A 16,194-nucleotide genomic window follows, 5' to 3' on the forward strand; every position below is an offset into this window, starting at 1 on the left:
GAGTTCTAAAAGACTCACTAACGTTTTAATTTTTTTTAATTTTTCGTACATGTTCTAAACTAGTAACTTATGAAATTTGATTTGGTCTTTTTACTTAAGCGATGATAAATATATATATATATTTTTAAATTAAGATATCGCTCAATTTTGCTAAAGATTTCCAGTTTATTGTAAAACATCTACTGTGTTATGTTTCCAGTTCCAAATGACTTTGCAAAATCTAAATTATCACAATTTGTCAATTATTAACATTTTTTTAAATGTTAGCTTTAGTCAAAACACCTCACGTACATTAAAGTGACTATATGCGCGCACACACACAAGCTTGCTTTTGTAAGTACTAATGTTCCTGTTTAATTTAATGAATTGTATTAAAAATGCAAAAAAAAAAATGAATTTATTATTATCTATATAAATAAAAATGTAAATGATCTAGAGCTGTCAACCTCCAATCACATCCATCAGTAATGACAATTATATGAAAAAAAAGTACGCGTAAATCATGCACGAGAAATTTTTCCGGGGGAATTATGACACACACACAAGATAAAACAAGGACAATAATATGCAAAAAAAAAAAAATGAAAAATATAGGCATATGTATATAAATACAATACAAATTTATGAATCGAAAAAAAATAATTGAACAATTAAATGATTTAAATATGTAAGAAATGTCAATAACTTTACTGGAAATTTTAAATATTCAATTCAAAGTATTCAAAGTTAAACTTTTGTACAACTGTCTTTTTATTTGCTTCTTTTATCCTGGTTGAATAAGAACTGTCTTGTGGCTTGTTTGGCTTTCCTCAGCTGTTTTTCTGAAAATTTCTTGTTGAAACAAACTTCTCCACTTGATTCACCTTTTATTTTTTGGATGAGAAGGGAACCTACAGTTTGTGTGCTTAATGAGGGTCAAAACTCAGTCATGTTCTTTCTAGCAAGGGTAAAAATTCGTTCAGTAGCAGAATTACTATGGGTAACAGACATAACTGCAAACATAATTGTACTGATTGTTCTGTACTTAATATTGCCACTGGCATTCTTCCTAGCTGCAATCATCCATCAAAGTCATCAATTCTGGAACTGCTCAAAATGTCTTCAGAGAAATCATCACATTGATAAAGTGAAAATTCTTGTTCAAGACTGTCATGATCATTTTCTGAAATCAAATTAGGAAACCTGGTAACTAAATAATCAATTGATAATTAAGATGTTCTCTTCCTCAGTGTGATGTCAACAACCACTGCATGTTTCAAGAAGTCATCATCAAGGGAAAACTTCTTTGTAATTTAATTACACGCTGTTTCATAAAACAGTCTGACACTAGAATAGAACTTCTGTATGAATGAATCGCCTTCTGGTATTTCTTTAATATAGACTTGCTTTGGCACCTATAATAAAATCAGAATCAGGTTTTTGATTTTTTCGCTTCTGAAAATCTACTTCAGTGACCCTCCCATGTAATGATGATGATTTGATAAAGCAAACAAGCAAATCTGTCAATAAACCAACTAGTTTTCTCCGCAATGCATGAATTACATGAGCATCCTGTTGGAGAAATAAATTTACTTGGTTGGAAACAGGAAGTGAACTGCTAAGAAAACAGTAAAGTTTCGTAAGTGGATCCTGCATGAGAGATTTTACATTTTTATACTGTGAAGTTGAAGGCTCTTTCTTTTCAGGATCACTATAAAATAATAGCTTTAGTGCCACCCATTGTTCCAGCACTCTGTCAACTGAATCTAGGAGAGAGATCCAACGTGTGCTAATATATTTCAAGATTTTGTGCGGCATTGCTCCACATACCTCTTGATACACTTTCAGATGATTCTGGCAGTTTGAACTTTTTTCCAAGTAATAGAAAATATTAACCAAAAATGTCTCAATGCTAATTGTTAGATGTGCACTGGATTTTTTTAGCAGCTAGATGAATGAGGTGACATAAGCAGCCTTGCACAACAATAGCTGCATATTTTTCTTTAACAAATGCTACCACACCTTTGTTTGTGCCAATCATAGTATTGGCATTGTCACATGCAAACGATACACAATTTTTCCAAGAAATTTCTAAGCGTTCAAATTTCTGATTAAGCACAGAGAACATACCATATCATGTGTTGTCTGTACTCTCAAGAGCGGATAACAGTAAAGTGCAAATTTTACCTTGTGTTAAATTAAAAAATGAAACCACTATTGGATAAATCTTCACTGCATTAGAATCAGTACTCCCATCTGTAGCTAAAGCAAATGGTCCACTTACTAAAGAGTCAAAAAATTCACTTTTAGTTTCACAATCCATATACTCCACTATGGCAGATGTTTTTGTTCTAGCACAGCTATATTTCTGTGCAATTTTTGAGTCCGGGAACATGGCTTTTAACAAATTACCCGAATGATCCGCTACTGCTATCGGTAAATTGTGTTCTACCAGAAAACATCTAATCAATAACTCTGCGTTCGTTACTTTCGTTTCTTCAGATGTAGCGAAAAACACTGATTTAGATTTATTGCTCGCCACGGCTATAAAATGTTCTGCATGTTTATTTGATTCAATATGCCGTATACAGTCATACCTTCCACCACGTGCAATCGAAAAGTCACACGTGCATACATTACAAACCGCCGGGCGTTCCGAAACATTTGAAGACGACAAGCATGGCCCTTATTTTTAATAGTTAGGTCGAAAGTTCTGAACAGTGGCGTTCTTTTTTTTTTTACACCAGATACAAATTGTTCTGTCACACGCTTCATTTCTACAACCGGCACTGAAGAACACAACACTATCAAAAAACATAAAACATTTTCACGTCTGAAGACACGACACAAACACTTTGATGAAAAAAATGGCTTTCAAGAAAGAAATTAAAACAACACAGGTTAGCCAAAGTACCGTACAAAAATTATCGTGATGTAAGTAGCCAACAAATGAAATGTCCGAGAATATGTACTAGTTGTATCATACAACGGACGTAATACCATCCCATTATTATTTTAAAACATGATAATTAATCTACTTATTTCGACAGTACATGCGCACACTTACTAGTTCCGTTATTTGCGCAACCACTTGATTGATGTATTCGAACTGCGTTCACGAAACACGCACAACAGAAACGGAATTTTTTCCGTTACCATGCAACACAACGACTCGTTTTCGTAAGAAACCAGCTATGTTCCGTGATTCCGTAATTCGGTATTAAATCCGCAGCTGTGATCGTACATTCAAAATCTTAAATCTCTAAAGGTTCTTCACCGATTGCTTTGAAATTTTGATTCAAAGTTGCATTCGAATACATGAGTGTTTTTATATACATACGTCACGCATGTGACAGGTAAAAAGATTGATAAAAATATAGATGGATAAAAGATATATGTAAATTAATTTGTGATCGCCTTATGTTTTGTACAGATAAGGATACATAGAGGATATATAGATAGAGATAAAGAGAGATAGAGAGAGTATATAGAGCTACATAGAGTGAGATATCCAGATATATAGAGAAATATAGAGATAAAGAGTAAATTATATATATATATATATATATAGGGAGATGGATTGAGATATAAATAAAAACATCTATACATAGAGAGATTTAGAGAAAGATTGTGATATGTAGAGATATGGATAGAGAGAAATAGATAGATTTTTATATATGGAGAAATATAGTGAGATTTATAGAGGGACATATATAGAGATAGAGAAAGATACGAAGAGGCTTTGCATAAGTTTACTTCAAACAAATTACAAAAAAAATGTTTTTTTTTATCTTTTCCATCTTTTCTGTTTAACCAGACTGAGCCACCGCAAAGCTTGAGTGGTAGAGCTAGTTATTAAATAATATCATAAAAAATAAAATATTGGTCACGAGAGCCATGCAACGCACGTTGATAAGGTTTGTGTAACATGTCCCAAAACTTACAGTTCCCAAAAGTTTAACCAGATGTGCCCATTTTCACCATGTATCTTGCAAAGCAAAACAAGATGTTTTCTCACGAACACAGGAAGTTGTTTACGAACATAGGAATTTGTTTACGAATACAGAAATTTGTTTAGAAAATCAGGAAGTTGTTCACGAACACAGGAATTTGTTCACAAACACAGAGAGTTGTTTACGAACACAGGAAGTTGTTCACAAATACAGGGAGTTGTTCACGAAAGCAGGAAGTGATTCAACAATAGTGGCAGAAGAGTACGTAGACGATTGACACTACTTTTGAGGAATGTCGATTTCGAGACAGTTACATGACTCAGACTACAAAGCTGTTGCCTCGGTTTGGCCAATGACAAGGTCCATCCTTTGGCGTGTTACATGTGATTGGGTGACCACTTCCTCTCCTTGTTCATGCCCGGCAAAGAGGGTCGTCAAGGGTGCGTCAAGAGCACTGCAGTACAACCAATAAAGACACGGAAATTTAGCGGGTTTGGTTGGGTCGCAAAATAAACTGCAAGCTTGTACGAGTCTCTTCTGATGATTTGATCACAATTGTTTGGATACGCCCGTCAACGACATCAGATGAACTGTGTGTTGCAATCACACTGAAGCAGGACAAAGGTAAACAGTAACTACCAGCTAGCAGAAGAGAGACCGAATCACAACGACCCATTCAAAAGAAGGGGAGGTTCTACAGTAACATTTCATCCAATATGTTAATTTTAATTTGACATCAAATATGTTATAAAAAAGCTGTAATTGTATAAAGTGCTCACGGAGACATAGATGTGGAAGGGGGTTGAGAGACTCACGATCTGGTTCTTCTGGAAGGCCGACACGGACACGTGTAGCTTGAGGTCGGCGGCGGCGCGCATGTTCTCCTGCACGGTGAGCAGCGCCTGCAGGCGGTCGTCCTGCGTGATGTAGCAGGACTGGCGCCGGAACTCGTCCAGGTCGCGCTCCTTGCCGTCCACCGCCACCACGCCCGACACGCCGGAGATCCTGCGGCACAGCGCCACACGTGACCACATGAGTCTGCGCGTGGAGCGCTCGGCTCCAACCCGGACATCCGCGCCGGTTGTCTCGTTATCTCCCCATCTCACCCCGACATGTCACACTGCTGTCTCGCTATCTCCCCATCTCCCCCCGACATGTCGCGCCGGTTGTCTCGCTATCTCCCCATCTCACCCCGACATGTCACACTGCTGTCTCGCTATCTCCCCGTCTCACCCCGACATGTCGCGCCGGCTGTTTCGCTATCTCCCCATCTCACCCCGGCATGGCGCGCCGGCTGTCTCGCTATCTCCCCGTCTCCCCCCGACATGTCGCACCGGTTGTCTCGCTATCTCCCCATCTCACCCCGACATGTCACACTGCTGTCTCGCTATCTCCCCGTCTCACCCCGACATGTCGCGCCGGCTGTTTCGCTATCTCCCCATCTCACCCAGGCATGACGCGCCGGCTGTTTCGCTATCTCCCCGTCTCACCCCGACATGTCACGCCGGCTGTCTCGTTATCTCCCCGTCTCCCCCCGACATGTCGCGCCGGCTGTCTCGCTATCTCCCCGTCTCCCCCCGACCAATCCGACATGGTGTCACTGTAAGGTGGCAAGGAAGCCGTTGGACAATTATGAATAAATCAAACACTTTCATTTAATACACACAACATTTATTTATTAAAAATTAAAATTATTATTTTTTTTGCAAATGAAAATTATGTCTGATATCTAAACCGATAGAAATGTGTGTTCGGTCGTTAAAAATCTTAAATCTCAGAAAGTTCTTTACCGATTGCTTTGAAATTTAGACACAACACTTTGCCCTCGAACTCGCGCGTGTTTTTTATGTACCAATGACACACTTAAGACAGGTAAAAAGGTAGATAAATATATAGATATGTAAAAACAGATTTTTAATAGTTTCATTGCTAGATACAAGGAAATATCGCGGATTCGTCTAGCCTCAGGGTAGAATCCAAAGTCATATGTGTGCTCAACCCAAGTTTACTTTCCTATTGGGTGATCTATTACATGAAATAATTTTTTCTTTTTTAATTGGCACTACCTGATTCGCTTACTTCTCACGGTCGTAGAGGGGCGTGTCCAAATAACTGCTGTCCAATTATGAACACTTTGCTAGTGTGTAATGGTTTGCATTCGAACTTGAGACTGAATGAATGCGCGAAATTTCCGTATCCCTAGCTAGTGTATATATATATATATATATATATATATATATATATATATATATATATATGAAGTGATAAAAATATTTGACAAAAAGTTATATTAATATGTATTTATATTTAGTGCATCGGTGCTTTTTACTTATAATTTTATCAGTATCAAATTAATTGACCACAAGATAAGTATTTAATTTAAAAATTCAAAAGGAAATAACTACAAAAAAATTAACTGGTCAAAACTTTCGTGCATGCAAACATATATTATATATAAGACAATAATTCCAATGGTTTTTTATTAAAATAATAATCTTAAAAATATAAGCATATTTAAAAAATAATATAATTTTTTTCGTAAGGGCAAAAGCACAAAACTGAAAATATATTAAAAATATTTCCAGTGACACAAAATTTGATTTACTAAAAGGAAACAAATTTTGACCGTTTTTAGTTTAGCACTAAACTTTCTGATTATAATAATTTTTATTGCAATGTTATTCGTATGGCGCTGTGTGTCCATTGCGTGTCCTGTGTGTGTTCTATGTGCTCAGTGTGTATTGTGTCCATTGCCCGTCTTTTTCGTGTACTGTGTGTCAATTGCGTGTTCTGTGTGCAATGTGTGTACATTGTGTCTCCTGTATGTGTATTGGTTTTTTTTCATCGTGTTCATTGGGTGCCAGTGTATTGTGTATTGCGAGTTATTTGCGTGTCCTTTGTTTCCTTTTCTTTTTTTGATTGTGATTTAATTTGTGCTTCCTTTTCGTTGATTGTGCTTCTTATTTAAGTATGCTTCTTTTTTTTAATGTAGGCTACATCAAGTTTTCTGTAGACGGGCCATAACTAACCTTGATTTTTGGAGATGCCTGGACTAAACGCCTGATTTTGAACATGACCTTGTTAAAATGTTTGTCGAGTATGGACGAAGATTTTCTCTTGGCTACTGACTGGATGTGTTTGACTACCTACTGGATGTGGCTGGCCATCTACTGGACATGTGCTCCTGGTTCTAACATAGACGTGATTGGTCACCAACTTTGCGCGCCTTGCCACCAACTGGGATTTTTAGACTGATTAACCGACTGGGACGTACGTGCCTGGCCATCCGACTGAAATGTATAGCTTATATCAAGACGTGGCTGCTCACCGATTGCGTGGTGACTGGCCACCGAATGGGCTGTTAGATGTTACCTGTTAGATGTGACTTTCCAACCTATCTGACGTGCCTGCTTAATAGGCTGCCATGTGCAGATGCCCTGGAAAACACATGTCAAGGCATGTCAAGGACTCGCTTCGCCTTCTGAGAAGACTGTTGACTTCGAGAAACGCTTGTAGTTTGCTTGTCTTTATGTACTTGAAAAATTTATGAAATGTATATTTTTATTTGTAATTTAGTTTTTTTATCGAACCTTACATTTTTGTTATTTTTATTCAATTATATTTTATTACATTCAACAAGAATCGAATCAAGGAAGGATATTGATCGTATCTATCATTATTTTAAGAAGTGATTTTAAAAAAAATTTTGGAAATTTACCAAATTTATAGTTTACATAGAATTTATTAATTTTATTATACCGAACCAGACGGCTGACAAGATGGCGAACGCCACGGTAAAAAATACAACTGCACTCTAGCGGGTAAAAATTAAACTAATATGATCACATCGCTATTTAGCAGACGAAAATGAGATGGCAACCTCCAGCAGACTTCAATAAGATATCGGACAAAAGATAATATGTCGGACAAAACATGGCTGCCGTGATGTCATACTTGCTGGCGTAATATCTGCCTTGCCATTAATGGTGGGATATCAGTCTGCCGGTGGCTCAGTGCTGACTGGCAGCGGAGTGAGTGGTCAGTGTAGCCACTCACCACCAGGGGCGCTTGCGTCCCTGCGTCCCTGGACACTAAATCCAGTGGACCACAAAGTCCGAGTGTCAAACCCCCCGCATGGTAGACTCTTTTCTACTCTGCCCAACTCTTCATCCAGACCATCCTCTATCTCCTGTATTCTCCTACACTGTGCGTGCAAATTTGCACCCCGCATGACAGTGCCCAGGGTTTTCCCTGTGTCTATGCAGGTTTTACCTGGGCCAAACCTATCTCTGATTATAGTCCAGATTTATGAGTGAAGGGAGTTAGTCATTGCATCAATTGCTGCCATGGCTGGCCAATCCCCTCCTAGCACACGATGCATGCGACCCTCTCCCTGCATGGTTAATTCCAGCATGACTAGGCGTATAGGCTTCGGCCTGAGACGAACCTAGGTCCCTCCCTAACCCGGACCCCTCCCAAACACACTTAGTTTTAGTTAGGTTAGGAAAAAAATTGCCGGTGGCTCCAATGTAGAAATGAACCGTAGATTCCATGACGCAAGTACGTTTTTTATTTGAAATTTATTCAAATGAATTTTTGTATAAATTATATATATATTTTTTCCATTCATATCGGTCAATAATTACGGATTTTCAAGATGGTGGCTAATTTTGAAAAAAATATAGGATGTTATTTATATAAAAAAATTTAATTTTTTTTGTGGATTAAAACATTTTCCTCCTTTTTCTAGCATAAAAAGAAGGCGACCGTAATGAATATTTCAACGTTTCAGAATCCAGAATGGCGAACGTAACGAAAAGTGCTACGTTGACGTCACACCATGGAAATGGCTTTCATAATGATAAGTGCAGCGCTCTAGAATCCAAGATGACGACTGTAACGAAAAGTGCAAGGTTTTAAGTAAAAAAGTTTTTTTTTTAATTTTGGGAACTTTCCCGGAATTTTTGGTCAAATAATTAAGTATTTCAAGTTTACGGTCAACCATTGGTTTAGGAGTCATAGGCTGTTATTAAGAATTTTGGTTTAATATTAAGACGACAAGAAAAGAAAATCAACATGGCATGCAAGTACGAGCTTTCACGTCATATACAACTGACCAATGACCGCTCGATACACTGTATTATTTTTAACAGATTATAAATATTCATGTAAAATTACAGATGTTTGTACATTTTTAAATTAACATCTAAACAACGGTGTCTCTACCAAATAGTTTTCCCAGTAATACTGGGTTCGGAAGCTTACCCGGTCAATTATACTTTGTGTAGTCCCAGTACCTCCAATAGTAAAGTTACATATTTTTAAACCGTTCCCTGAATAGCTTTTCAGTATCACCTGCGCACATTAATGAGCATGTTACAACAAAATAAAATCAAATTGTTGAATATATAATTATCTTTTTTCATCTTTTAAAAACGGCATGCTTGAATGAAATGTTAATTAAAATATACAATTATGCGCCAATTTTCGTAGGAAGTACGTGAAATATCTAAAAAAAAAAAATTATATTATTCATGTATGCAGAAATAACCGTAGACATGTGTTGTGACGATATCTTTCCTGTAGTATTATAAACCATTTCTTGGCAACTGGTTTCCAAAAGAATCTTTTCTAAAATAATGTTTTTTTCCCCCCTGTAACTGCACGAAAACGACCTGGCATTCGCCAGACCTTGGGTGGGAGCTTTACGTATTCGCTCGCGGGTGGGGTCGGAAGACCCTCCAAGCCGCAATTCACCGAGAGGGATCGTCGACCGTGAAGTTACGGACGCGACGTTCGTACGAGCCGATCACTCTCTGGAGACGTCCTGCCGGAACTCTCTCTCGAGGCCGAGTCGCGGAGTACTGCGGCGCTCGTCCTTCGCCGATGCAGCCGTGGCCAGTCTCGTCCTTCGCCGATGCAGCCGTGGCCAGTGTGCACACTTACATCGAGGATGCGTTCCGCGAGGAGATTGCCGTGAAAGTACACATCCGAAATCCTTTCGACTCTCACACAACTTGGTGTATCACCGAAGAATTTACCTTTTCGGCACTCGTTTGTTCACATCTTACAAACATTTCACACTTTATTATTTTCAAGGAAGTTTGAATCTTTCCAAACGTCCGACATAACAATGAGCAGAGAGACCGGGAAAAATTCGCGGTTTCATCTCGCGATACGCTCTTATCAAATCACATATAATTTTGTGCTGCTCCTGCAATTGGTTCACAGTTCGTCTGGAAGTCTCTGGGCCAGTCTGATACCCTCAACAAAAAAGATTGACGAATCACAGGCTGCCCAGTAGATGTTGATAGCCAATGATCGTGTGATATTTGCGTGTGTGTGTGCGCAGAGCCTATCCTGTAGGTCGTTGAACCCGCGAATTTTCCCAGATCACTAATCATTATTAGAGACTCAGAAATTTCGCTCATTCATTAGGCATCATGCTAAAATGCATAGTACTGTGTATTATCTAACCACATATGCTTTCGTATTAGCTGATTTATTGCTGTAGAACATCCCTTTCGTATGAATTGGGCGATGTGATTCGATACTTTATTGCTAGTTTGTATAGTTGACTGACCCACAATCATAGGTAAGAGTGTCCCAACAGTTGTTGATCCAAACATCAAAAAAATGTAAAGTAGGCATTTTTACAGTCTAAATTGAGACCAAAATAATCCGCAAAATTTACGTTTCTCTGAACATTATATATTTAGATGTAAACATAAAATGACGTTGGCTGGCTAAGCTACATTTTTAATGAAAATATGCAGTGTGTTGTGGAGTCTATCCTAAAGGTCACTGAACCCAAGAATTTTTCCAGTTCCTTCCTATTAATAGAGATCGAAAAAATTCGCGGATTAATTTAGTGATAGGTTAACATCTAAACAACTATACCTATGAATCGCTTCAACGATTGGTCCAGATTTTATCTAGGAATATGTGAGCCAATTGGAAACCCTAAAGCAAGAATGTGCCAAATTACAGATAACCTATTTTCGACGTCTCACGGGTCAGCAGCCAATGAACAAGTGTCATTCTACCGAGTATGTAAAGGACTGAAGAATCTACCCTAGAGGTCAATGAACCCACGAACTTATCCGGTCCCTATAAATAACAGTAAATCTACCAAATTTTCAACGAAGTATGCGCCTCAAATAAATGAAGGACTCCAGATAACTGAATCTACGTTGAAACTATGCCGATTTCCGACTTCGGAGTTCTTTTTTCTGTTCTAACAGGGCAAATATTAGTGTGTAAGGAATAATAGTGTTTCTGCTGTAAACTTATTTTTTTTAGCTTTGTTAGGAAATTTAAAATTATTTATTTTTTTCTTTGTATCAACGTAATTGGGTACAATATAAACTTGAAAATATATATTTGTAAACTAACGAAGATCCCAGAATTATTTGTAACCGACTTCTTCGTAAATTTTAGACTAATATTCTATAATTATAAGCATTGTTACGAGTTGTAAATTAAAATACAACCCTTAAATGCCTGTCCATAATTTAATAACTCTTTCATTACGTCTACAGTTCACTCTCCCCAATGGAGCTCGCCTCGACATTGGCTCTCCCTGCTGCTCGTCACTTTCTCAACACGCTGACTCCCACCACTCACATGCACCGATATTCGCTCACGAAGTCCGGCGCTCGGCATGCACATTCGCTCACCAAGGGGTCACTCGCCCTCTTGACGTCACTCTCTCATCACTCCGAGGATCTGCCAGCATCGCCACCAGACCTCTGTCAATCTCACACGCATCTCGCTGCAGGCCAGCCTTCTTCCAGAATACCTGCCAAGTCCCGACCTGGGAAGGTCCTGTAGCCCTCCGAAGTGCCGCTTCGTCATAAGTACCGACTAAACACTCAAAATTCCCAGAACAATGGCATCCTAGTTACGCAACTATGTATACGGGGCTCTGGGAACGTGCCGAACCCTCCAGAGACATGTCTTCCATTTATCCGAATGGCAGGTGCACCAGACCGACCGCGATATCTGATCCCTAACAGGCTTAACCCGCGTGCCGGAGATGAATTTTTTTCCTGGCGAACCAGCGCAATCAGGAACGCCATGGATTCCCAAGGAGCCTGGAAACATATACGCTGTTACATCGCTGCACGGGGCCGACTGACGGCTACGCCAAGAGGTCGAGGAACCCATCCCAACTTCAACACCAGACAGTCGACCATATGCTGGATCCCATCCAAGACACTGGGGTGCTAAGTGGTCCACCTGGAACACCTCGGTCACCCAGAGACCCATGATCCGGTCGAGGGATACCCGCTCTCTACTAGCTTCGAAGGCTAGTACCCGAGCTTTACGTCGCCCACCACGTCCACTCGTCATGGGAGCGGGGACTCATGATGAGTGTGCTCCAAGCATAGGAGCCGCCACTGCCAACCTCGAGTCCTACACCACTTCTGATCCAAGGTAACTAAAGGAAACCTCAGCGGGGATCTGTTACATCATGGATTAGACCCGAGGCACCCTTCATATTGCAGGATTAGTGCTTTCCAGGACAGGACTCTAAAGGAAACCTCAGCAGGGAACTGTTACATAATAGATTAGACTCGAGGCACCATTCATATTGCAGGGTTAGTGCTTTCCAGGACAGTACACTAAAGGAAACCTCAGTGGGGATCTGTTACCTCATGGATTAGACCCGAGGCACCCTTCATATTGCAGGTTTAGTGCTTTCCAGGACAGGACACTAAAGGAAACCTCAGCGGGGATCTGTTACATCATGGATTAGACCCGAAGCACCCTTCATATTGCAGGTTTAGTGCTTTCCAGGACAGGACACTAAAGGAAACCTCAGCGGGGATCTGTTACATCATCGATTAGACCCAAGGCACCCTTCATATTGCAGGATCAGTGCTTCCCAGGACACGACACTAAAGGAAACCTCAGCAGGGATCTGTTACATCATGGATTAGACCCGAGGCACCCTTCATATTGCAGGATTAGTACTTTCCAGGACAGGACTCTAAAGGAAACCTCAGCAGGGAACTGTTACATCATGGATTAGACTCGAGGCACCCTTCATATTGCAGGGTTAGTGCTTTCCAGGACACGACTCTAAAGGAAACCTCAGCAGGGAACTGTTACATCATGGATTAGACCCGAGGCACCCTTCATATTGCAGGATCAGTGCTTCCCAGGGCACGACACTAAAGGAAACCTCAGCGGGGATCTGTTACATCATGGATTAGACCCGAGTCACCCTTCATATTGCAGGATCAGTGCTTTCCAGGACAGGACTCTAAAGGAAACCTCAGCGGGGATCTGTTACATCATGGATTAGACCCGAGGCACCCTTCATATTGCAGGATCAGTGCTTTCCAGGACAGGACTCTAAAGGAAACCTCAGCAGGGAACTGTTACATCATGGATTAGACCCGAGGCACCCTTCATATTGCAGGTTTAGTGCTTTCCAGGACAGGACACTAAAGGAAACCTCAGCGGGGATCTGTTACATCATGGATTAGACCCGAAGCACCCTTCATATTGCAGGTTTAGTGCTTTCCAGGACAGGACACTAAAGGAAAACTCAGCGGGGATCTGTTACATCATCGATTAGACCCAAGGCACCCTTCATATTGCAGGATCAGTGCTTTCCAGGACAGGACACTAAAGGAAACCTCAGCGCGGATCTGTTACATCATCGATTAGACCCGAGGCACCCTTCATATTGCAGGATCAGTGCTTCCCAGGACACGACACTAAAGGAAACCTCAGCAGGGATCTGTTACATCATGGATTAGACCCGAGGCACCCTTCATATTGCAAGGTTAGTACTTTCCAGGACAGGACTCTAAAGGAAACCTCAGCAGGGAACTGTTACATCATGGATTAGACTCGAGGCACCCTTCATTTTGCAGGGTTAGTGCTTTACAGGACACGACTCTAAAGGAAACCTCAGCAGGGAACTGTTACATCATGGATTAGACCCGAGGCACCCTTCATATTGCCGGATCAGTGCTTCCCAGGACACGACACTAAAGGAAACCTCAGCGGGGATCTGTTACATCATGGATTAGACCCGAGGCACCCTTCATATTGCAGGATCAGTGCTTTCCAGGACAGGACTCTAAAGGAAACCTCAGCGGGGATCTGTTACATCATGGATTAGACCCGAGGCACCGTTCATATTGCAGGATCAGTGCTTCCCAGGACAGGACACTAAAGGAAACCTCAGCAGGGATCTGTTACATCATGGATTAGACCCGAGGCACCCTTCATATTGCAGGTTTAGTGCTTTCCAGGACAGGACACTAAAGGAAACCTCAGCAGGGATCTGTTACATCATGGATTAGACCCGAGGCACCATTCATATTGCAGGATTAGTGCTTTCCAGGACACGACACTAAAGGAAACCTCAGCGGGGATCTGTTACATCATGTATTAGACCTGAGGCACCCTTCATATTGAAGGATTAGTGCTTTACTGGACAGGATACTAAAGGAAACCTCAGCGGGGATCTGTTACATCATGGATTAGACCCGATGCACCCTTTATATTGCAGGATTAGTGTTTTACAGGACAAACGCCAGCCACCCTCAGGACAGCCCCGCACAGTGCCGAGGATATCTTTGGTTACTCACCTCAGATTCTCCCCCGCAAAACGTGTTATAGCCACTTAAGGCCCGAGCTGACCCAGCACAAGGCCGCCCCAAGGAAACCAGTCGCCATCGCTATTACCACATACATACTGGGTTCTTCACAGTGCTTTGAGACACCCCTTGAGGGTTTGGGTGTCCTAACCCCCCGATGGGTTTTCGGCGCTCCTGGTGCAGTCCCAGGTAGCAACCAACTAGCCCACCAGATACTGAGGAAGTCAGAGGAGTGGGAACCCCCGGCAGTGCCCTGTTTGTGGAAACAATGGCGCTACGAGAAGGTTGTGGTTTGCCGTAAGCGGGAGAGGCTGTTATACGCTTCACGAGCCCGTTTCGTATCCTGGAGGGAGCTTCACTCAGATACTAGAGCCGGCTGCAGCCGAGAGGCTCCGCTCCTTAACTGGTCGTTATCTGATTACCGCACAGGGACGGGAGTTGGGGCCTCCCTGAACCCTTGTCGTAAAGAGTATTGTGACTTGTGCCACTTTTGGCAAACATTTATATTTTCCCTTTTTGCATTTAAAATTATTGCAGGTCATTTCTAAGTCACCTTTTACTATGATGTTCGCAGGCTTTCACGGCCATTGTCTGAAGTAGCTTGGCTTCTGGGTTGTAGCCGTGTACTTGGCGAATAATTCACCGACATAGGTACCTACTGGTAACTGCTCCCTGATGATGGCGACTGCAATGTCGACCGAAACGTGGGTGAATTTTCCGCGTAAGGACACGGCTACAACCTAGAAGCCAAGCTAGTTCACTTTTTACTATGGTTTTAGATGCTGTTTGTTTTTATTTAATTGTATAATATTTTCTATTGTTTATTTTGGACATTTTTAGTGGCAAGTTTTGCTAAGGTTGGCTACGTGTTCGTGGAATGATACCAGAACATTCTTAAAAACGGTGAGAAGCTAATTTATAATTTTAGTTTATTTGAGGTATTTTTATTGTGTTAGTTTTAATTGCCAGCAGCGTAAAACATAGTTTCTGGGCATGCCTTTAATACGTTGGTGTGTGTAGGAAGAATGCAAGACAGTGACCACTTTCTGCCGCGCACGAATACAGCGCCGGGTGGCGGCCCCGCCGTGATTCGCCGGGCGGACAGCAGCGAGATGTGAGCTCACAGACGGAACTTCGCGCGATATGACCCGTGTTACCCGTCCGCGGAGGTACTGTTTGATTTTTTGACGTGACAACGTCTAATAAATCGATGAACGCCGGCTGCACGCACGAAAAAGTGTCCCGTAACGCACATTGTCCCATTACGCTGTGTCCCGTTACTCTCATTGTACGCTTGCGCCGCATCTATTTCTCTTCCACTCGATTGGAACAACCATCGATTTGACTTTTTCGAGGCACATTAAACTTGAAACACTCCCATTCGTTTCCTACTTTTCCTATCATCGTCCTATCCTTAACAGAATAACACAGATTGGAAGAAGTTAAATAGCAAACATGTATACAAGTTAGAGTTAAAATAATCTCTTCGTTAAAGTAATAAACATATTTGAATTAATGAGTGCAAATACAAGTAAATTTATCAATTAAATTGTAGATTTCATTTCACTCCTTCTTTGTATCCATACAAAATAGTGATAATTCAATAAAAATTATTCAATTTTATTCATAAAAGTATGCAA

General features: G+C 40.9%; 1 protein-coding gene across 4 annotated transcripts in view; it reads right to left on the reverse strand.

The window, feature by feature from the left end:
• LOC134538436 (ATP-binding cassette sub-family G member 4) overlaps positions 1-16,194 on the reverse strand; it is a 365,107-nt gene that overhangs the window by 61,589 nt on the left and 287,324 nt on the right. For all 4 annotated transcript variants that reach the window (XM_063379760.1, XM_063379763.1, XM_063379762.1 and 1 more), the window contains one exon: positions 4,748-4,937. In XM_063379760.1, coding sequence (XP_063235830.1) covers positions 4,748-4,937 — 190 coding nt within the window. The remainder of the gene's footprint in view (positions 1-4,747; positions 4,938-16,194) is intronic.

This window comes from Bacillus rossius, chromosome 13 (genome assembly GCF_032445375.1).
Source record: "Bacillus rossius redtenbacheri isolate Brsri chromosome 13, Brsri_v3, whole genome shotgun sequence".
Taxonomy (NCBI): domain Eukaryota; kingdom Metazoa; phylum Arthropoda; class Insecta; order Phasmatodea; family Bacillidae; genus Bacillus; species Bacillus rossius.